Source organism: Chenopodium quinoa, unplaced genomic scaffold (assembly GCF_001683475.1).
Source record: "Chenopodium quinoa cultivar QQ74 unplaced genomic scaffold, ASM168347v1, whole genome shotgun sequence".
NCBI classification, from domain to species: domain Eukaryota; kingdom Viridiplantae; phylum Streptophyta; class Magnoliopsida; order Caryophyllales; family Amaranthaceae; genus Chenopodium; species Chenopodium quinoa.
The window spans coordinates 1,638,341-1,646,230 of NW_018742904.1; the positions used below are offsets into that span (position 1 = coordinate 1,638,341).

Sequence of the window (7,890 nt, forward strand, 5' to 3'; positions counted from 1 at the left end):
GGAAAATTGAATGCCGGGCATTAAATGACATTTACCTACCCAAAAAGGGAGGTGACCACCTACTAAGCATAGCCACGTCGTAAAAAAAAAAAAAAAATTAAAATTCACCGGGAGTAATCAAAGCTCCTCGCTCAGCCTCAGCTCGTCGCTTTGAAATAACTTCAGCGGGAGTAATCAAAGCTCCTCGCTCAGCCTTAGCTCGTAGCTTTGAAATAACTTCAGCAGGAGTAATCAAAGCTCCTCGCTCAGCCTCAGCTCCTCACTTTGAAATAACTCCAGCGGGAGTAATCAAAGCTCCTCGCTCAGCCTCAGCTCGTCGCTTTGAAGTAACTTTAGGGGGAGTAATCAAAGCTCGTCGCTTTGAAATAACTTCAAGTGGAGTAATCAAGGCTCCTCACCTTGACAATCTAGCATGACGCACCTTACTGGCAGAGCTCTCTGAGCCTCAATTCAGCTAATTGCAGATATAAGACTCAGGGGGGCTAGTTGTATGGGGAAGATTTCGGTCAGCAAATCCAGCTATGTAATGACCCAGCAAAAGTCAGACACTTGGAAGAACTGGCATGAATCCATCGTACCACCTTTTGGGGGGCTAGTTGTATGGGATAGCTCCAGCAGAGCTCGTCCCATGCTCCTAATGTCAGAGCAGAAAAGCATCTCCAGTCAGCAAGAGCTGGCCTGAGTGCCTCAGACCACCTCTTGAGGGGCTACTTGTATAGGGTAGCTCCCACTTGGCTGACTCATGCTCCGAGCACCACTTGAGAGTTGCGCACTTGTGCCAGTCCAATTTGAGGCCAGGGAAAACCTCCCAGGGGCCCAACTTCATGGCTGACCCCAGCAGGCTCCACCTCGGAGGCAGGATCGATCTCTCAGGGGCTCAGCCTCATGGCTAACCTCAGCAGGCCTCAGCCTGCAACACCAAGAATAGTACAACTATAAATATCAATACAAGTACAACGGAAAAGAGGTCAGACACATACATTTCATCACTTATCCATTATTATTCACCTAAAACCTTACTAACTTAAGCATCGGAGGGGGGTTCCTCGAAGCCACCCCCGAGGGCATAACCACCGTTCATTGTGCAGGTAATCCCAGCCAACACCCAGATCCAGCCACCAATTAGGCTCCGGAACAATTATTACTACTATTATTAATATTATTAGTTCATCATCATCATCATCATCATCATCATCATCATCATCATCATCATCATCATCATCATCATCATCATCATTATTATTATTATTATTATTATTTTTATAACATTAGAAAATGTGTTAAATAATATAAAATATTAATTATTACCGTTAAATATTAGTTATTATCATCAATTAATAATATATATTAATTCTTATTACTATTATTATAAATATTAAATATTAATAATTATTATATATAAATATTAGTTATTATTAATAAATATTAATAACTTTTATTTTTATTTTTATTAAATTTTAGTTTTAAGTAGAGCAGAGCAGAGTAAGATAGGATAGGGAAAAGTAGAGCAAATTTCAGCAGAGCATAGCAGAGCAGGGCACGGCGGAGTAGAGTAGACCAGAGCAGATTTCAGTAGAGTAGATAGATTTCAGGAGAGCAGAGTAGAGTAGAGAAGGGCAGAGGAGAGTAGCTCTAAAGAACAGGGCCTTAGAGAGAAGATTGACTTTCTTGCCGTATAATATTGCCATTTGCTAGTAACCGGTCACCACATGTTACATACTTCTTAATTTACCAATTTTCTGAGGTAACTGTCTCTCTATACTTTTCTTTTTATCATTCTTTATTGTGCATTTGTGCTGCTTGTTTTTGCAAAATTATCATGGATTTACAATCACACATGGCACAGCCTAGGATAGGTTTCAGCGGGTCTCCTAGTACGGCTGAATCTAGGACTACGGGTGTCGTCTCCCCTCTTTTGGACTCTCTCACTTGCTCGTCCACGAATCCGACCATCTATCTGTCTGTGCTAGACACTATGGCTCAGACTAAAAAGATGGCCCTAGGCCCTATTGATGAAGGAGACTGATGAGTGACATTTATGTCACTCTTAGGGGTAGCATTTAGGTCTTTTTCCTCTTATTTTTCTTAGTTTTTTCCACCTCATTTATCCTTTTATGGCTTCTTTATGTATTGATGAAAAGTAATGCTTATTTGCGCTTATTTTGATAATCTTTATGCATTATTTTATCATCCCCATGCTCTCGTGAACTTTGGTATCTTCTGCAGGTTCCATGACGGTCCTATGCACGGTGGGAGGCCCCTTGGCCAAGTATGGAAGCCATGGACAAAGGCAAGAGGAGTAAAAGGGAAGGAGAGGAAGCAAGAAAAGGAAGTGCAAGAGGAGGTGTGGCCGAATCTCTGAAAGGTCCGGTCGAACCTAGGTGTGGTCAAACTTTTGAAAAGTTTGACCGAACCTCCTGGGTGCAGTGAAGGCAGTGTCAAACCAGTTTTCAACAATTTTGCAGGAGAGGTCGAACCTCAAAAGTTCGACCAAACAAGGATCAGGGAGGTTCGACCGAACCTACACAGAGTTCGACCGAACCTACCCTGAGTCCGACCGAACCTACCCAGAGTTCGGTCGGACCTTTTCCCGATCTCAGCCAATTTTGTACGGACTATTTAAGGTCCTTTTGAGATCGTTTTTTCGGGAGGAGAGAAGAAAAACAGTAGCCTAGTTTTCAGAAACCTCTCTTAGTTTGAAACATTCCTTAGGATTAATTTAGCTTAGTTTTCATCAAATCAAATCATTGTATTAGTGAAATTCAAGAATTATTCTCAAAGTTTGGCAATTTGTATTCAACATTTGAAGCTTCAATTAGTAATTTCTCCAACCTTCTTCCTTTTAATTTCAGATTTTATTTGGTATTTGCATGTTATTTAAATCTTCTTAGTTCTTGGTAATTTGTTATTGGATGATAGTTATTTCAATTGTTAACCACTTTTACCCAATTATTGAAGTATTTAGAACCCTAATTCTTGATTGCATGTTGATAAACATGAGTTGTGAGTAGTCTTCTTGCTAGGGGTTGGGTGAAGCTCGACCTTTTGGGTTAACTATGCAAATGTGGGAGAAGCATTGATGTTTGTATTGCAATTAAATTGATTATATGAGATTGCTTGTTAGTTCCTCATGATAGGTTTAGCTACCCTTGACTAAGGAGCTTGATAGTATGATATGCCTAATTTGGCATGGAAGTGTAAATTGAGTACGTCATTACTTATTGTAATTTTATTATGTATCATCTATTGCTAAACTAATGAGGAATCTAAGTTTAGTAGTGTGAGTTGTTTTCTAATTGCATGAGGTTGATTTTACATATAGTCCTTGCTATATCTTGTCTACTTTACTCCCCGTTTGCCTATTTGCCTTGGTTGAGTGGATCTCATTCCCTAGTATCTTTAATTCATTGATTTAGAACCATAGTTTGTTTGTCTTCTTGACGAACCCCAATTCACCAATTGACTTCAAGTTAGCTTAAGTGTAAAGATCTTTGGCAATCATATCCCGTTCCTTGTGGACCGAACTCTTACTTGTCATTATGCTTGGTTTGTAAGGTGTTTGTTAATAAATGTGTTTGATTGAGTGTGGAATGTACGACCGTTCTAACGCCCATCAGAGACGACACAATTAGGGTGCTTCTCAGTGACGTATTTGATCACCCCCTAGTCATCCAAGTATGTCGAGTGACTTCAGTACAGGGTAGCTCCCGCTGAGCTAACCCACGTCCCAGCACCACTTGAGTGGTGCGCGCTCACGCTAGTCCAGCCCAAAGCCAGGGATAATCTCCTAGTGGCTCAGCCTCATGGCTAACCCCAGCGGCTTCCAGACCGCTGCACAAGGAATAGTACAACTATAAATAGCTAGCCAAGTACAACGAAAAGAGGTTAGATAACACATTTCATCACTTAACCATTACCATTCACCTAAAGCAATACTAAATTAAGCATCGGAGGGGGGTTCCTCGAAACCACCCCCAAGGGCAGTAACCACCGCTCATTGTGCAGCTAGTTCCAACTAAAGTCCAGATCTGACCACCGACCTAGCTCCGAAACTACACCCGGAATAATTAGCGCTAGAAGGAGAGCGTAGTTCCGACGCTTTAGCTCAGCTGGTTAGCTTATCTGAAGTTGGGAAAACCACCATGATAGGGGAAAAACCATATACGACGAACACAACACCCATAATCGATAACACTCAAACACCACAAAACAAACCCGATCCTGAAAAATCCGTTGCAAAATCAACTCTGACCAGTACCTAGTACCTAAATCCTACTGGAGCTTCTTCGGGTATCACCAAAAACACCATTGGAGCTCATAGACCAATAGGACCAGCTTAAATAGTCCGATTCGGAATGCGATTCACAAACCAAAACAATGAGGTATACTCAAACACCACCCGGAAAATTCTAGGCAGTGTAGATACTGGATGTGCTGCGAAATCTGTCTCAGTGCAGTAAGGATCAGCTAGCTACTATGACAGCTGTGTTGAACTCATTTGGAAAAAGGTCAAGCTTCACTCGTCTGCTGGCACCTGTCGGCCATGCATCTACTAGGTCGCCTGAACTCAATCTGACCCCAGAGCTGAAAGAGCTGCCAGCCCTGCTTAAGAGGATAAAGGAGCTGGAGGCCAGGAATTTGAACAAGGAATGGAGTATGGAGGAATCGGGAGAGGTGCTAGCTGGGAACGTCCATAGCAGATCTCCAACGCACAGTCGATCTTTGAGTCCTGAGCTGACAAAGAAGGCAAAGCTTATGGTGATCCCTGAGGACTCATCCATCTGTAAGGAAATCTTAGAGGAGCCGATGGAAAAAATTAAGATGCCCTCGTGCAAGTATAACGGCACAACGACTCCAAAGAACCATCTGTTTGCCTTTGAGAGCCATGTGGTCTTATATACATGAACTGATTTAGTATAGTGTAAAGCCTTCCCTCCTACCCTAGAAGGGCTGGCAGCAGAATGGTACCGCTTGCTTGAGAAATGGTTAGTCTACTCTTGTAATAGTTTGAAGAAACTGTTCATGGACCACTTTGTTACGCTAGTGGATCGCACCAAATGATAACAGAGCTAATGTCACTGGAGTAGAGAGAGACAGAATCACTCAGGGACTTCATCACTCAATTCAACAAGGAGGCAACCTCAATCCTTAATATGAATGAGGAAGTGGCCCTGTTGGCGATGTAGAGTAGCTTGTTGCCAGGGTCAACATTTAGGGAGTACATGGGCAAAAAGAACTTGAAAACCTTAGTCAAAGCCCTAGGAAAAGCCATGCTGGCTAGAAAGTCGATCTCTTCCAAATCAGGAAGAAAGGCAGAGCCGAGTGGCGCAAAAGCAGTAGGTAGAGTGGATACGAACTCTGGCGGAGTCGGAAGGGTGGACCAGCAGAGAAGAGATAATGACAGGGGCGCAGGTCAGAGGAGAGCGGGGCTGGGCAGAGGGCGTCTGCAAGGCAGATATGAACAATACACGCCTTTGACCCATAGCTGGTTACACATCTTCAATGTGAATAAGTATGACGACAAGTGGCAGAAACCTCCAAGAATGACCACGCAAGACTTGGACCCAAAGAAGTGGTGTGACTTTCATAGAGACAAGGGTCATATAATTAAGGAATGCACCCACCTCAAAGACAACATTGAAGATATCATCAAGAGAGGATAACTGAATAAGTTCAAGCAATACTCTGACTAGGACAGGGCTCGGGGTCACGTGAGACCTAGAAACGAGCGATGGAAGGACAATAGAAATGACAAAGACAGACGTGAGAAGAAAGACAGAGACAAAAAAAATGCCAGGCTAAGCGCGTGTGATCAGTGGTGGGCCTGTATATGGCGGAACAATTGGTCGAGCAAGGGCCGACCTCAGAGATTTGGTTCACCAAGTGAACTATAATGAACGTAGAAAATGGCCACCTCCACTACCCCAGCCAAGAGTAGTGTTTGATGAACAGGACTAGCAAGGCATCCTTTATCCTCGTGATGACCCCCTAGTGGTTTCCATGATAATTGCAAACTGGAAAGTCTAGAGGGTCCTAGTGGATGGGGGGAGTTTAGCCAACATCATGTTCATAGAAGCTTTCCGCAAGAAGCATCTAGATGATAGAGACCTCAAGAGAGTAAACTATGAGGTCACTGGATTTGATGGCTCAAGAATAATTCCCGAGGGTATTATAGAATTGTCAGTTTAAATTAGAGAGGGAGCTCAAACCATATTTGTGAGGGCAGAGTTTCTGGTCATCAACTCTCCATCTCCCTACAACGTGATAATGGGCAACCCCTTATTCACAAGATTAGTGGAGTGGTGTCCACATTGCATCTAGCAATAGCATACGCCAACAACAGAGGCTGCTTAACCAAGCTGAGAGGTTGCCAAAAAACAGCTCGACAGTGCTACATTACCGCCCTGTGAAACCCAGTAAAATATGGTTCTCTGCCTAAGGTACCAGAGGAAGTACTCCGGGAAGAAAAAAATCTCGAGAAAAAGGAAGCGACAAGAGTACAGAAAAGAGAAAGAAAAGCAAAAGCTAGCCATGGAAAATTTTGAGCTCGAGAAGGAAGACGTAGCTCGCCTAACCCTAGAGGGGGAGCACGAGGTAGTTGAGTTGGTCGAGGGGGATGAGTCCCGGACAGTAAAGATTGGGAAAGACATCGAGACTAATGTTAGAGTAAACTTAATAGCTCTACTTAGGAATAACGCAGACATATTCGCATTTCAGCAGACGAAATGCTTGGCATATATCCAGAGGTTATGGAACACCGTTTGAATGTCAAGGTAGAGTCAAGGCTGGTGAAGCAGAAGCTAAGAAACTTCTCAGCTAAGAAAAACAAGGCCATCCAGGAAGAAGTGGACAAGCTCCTAGCAACCAAGTTCATTGAGCCCTGTGACTATCCAGAAAACCAATGGGCAATGGAGAATGTGAGTGGATTTTACAGACTTGAACCGTGCCTGCCCAAAAGATTGTTACCCCCTGCCCAGAATAGATCAAATGGTAGACTCAACAAGCGGGTACAACTTTTGAGTTTCATGGATGCCTTTTCAGGTTACCATCAAATCAGCCTGTATGAGCCAGACAGAAAGAAAGCAGCCTTCATCACCGATTGGGGAGTGTTTAAATATGTGGAAATGCCCTTTGACTTGAAGAACGCAGTGACGACATTCTAGAAAACCATGGACAAAGTCTTTGCTTAGCAGAGGGGTGAAATATGGAGGTTTATGTAGACGACTCCATAGTAATAAGCCTAATGACACAAAATCACGTCTTTGACCTAGAGGAAACATTTAGCACATTGAACAAGTACCATATTAAGCTAAACCAAAAAAGTGCGTTTTTGGGGTAAGATCAGACAAGTTTCTGGGTTTCTTAATGAGTAAAAGTGGGATTGACGCAAACTCAGGAAAGATACAAGCTGTTCTAAGTCTTCTTGAGCCCAAGAGCGTTAAGGACATCATCAGATTGACAAGCAAGATGGCTGCTCTGACCAGATTCATCAGCAAGTTAGCAGACATAGGCCTCCCATTGTTTCAACTCTTGAAGGGAAATCACACTTTTAAGTGAGAACAGGCAGAAAAGGAGGTGTTTGCCAGAGTGAAGGAACACCTAGTTAACCTGCCAACAATGACAATCCCAAAAGTAGGAGAAAAATTACAGCTATACATCTCAGCATCACAGCAAACGGTTGGGTCAGTATTACTTGTAGAAAGAGGTAAAGAGCAGCACCCAGTTTATTTCATTAGCCATGTCCTGACCCAAGCAGAGCAGAGACACTCATTGGTAGAAAAAATGGCTCTAGCCGTCGTCATCACAGCCAAGAAACTTAAACCATACTTTGACGCTCATGTCGTACAGATACTAATGAATTATCTATTAGAGAAACCATTATAGAGAATG

General features: G+C 43.0%; 1 protein-coding gene across 1 annotated transcript; it reads left to right on the top strand.

Annotated features, from left to right (window-relative positions):
* The first annotated feature begins 4,476 nt into the window (after positions 1-4,476).
* LOC110727405 lies at positions 4,477-7,163 on the top strand. Its single transcript, XM_021906967.1, has 2 exons — positions 4,477-4,835; positions 6,701-7,163. The coding sequence occupies exons 1-2, from the start codon at positions 4,477-4,479 to the stop codon at positions 7,161-7,163; spliced, it is 822 nt and encodes a 273-aa protein (XP_021762659.1).
* Positions 7,164-7,890: the final 727 nt, after the last annotated feature.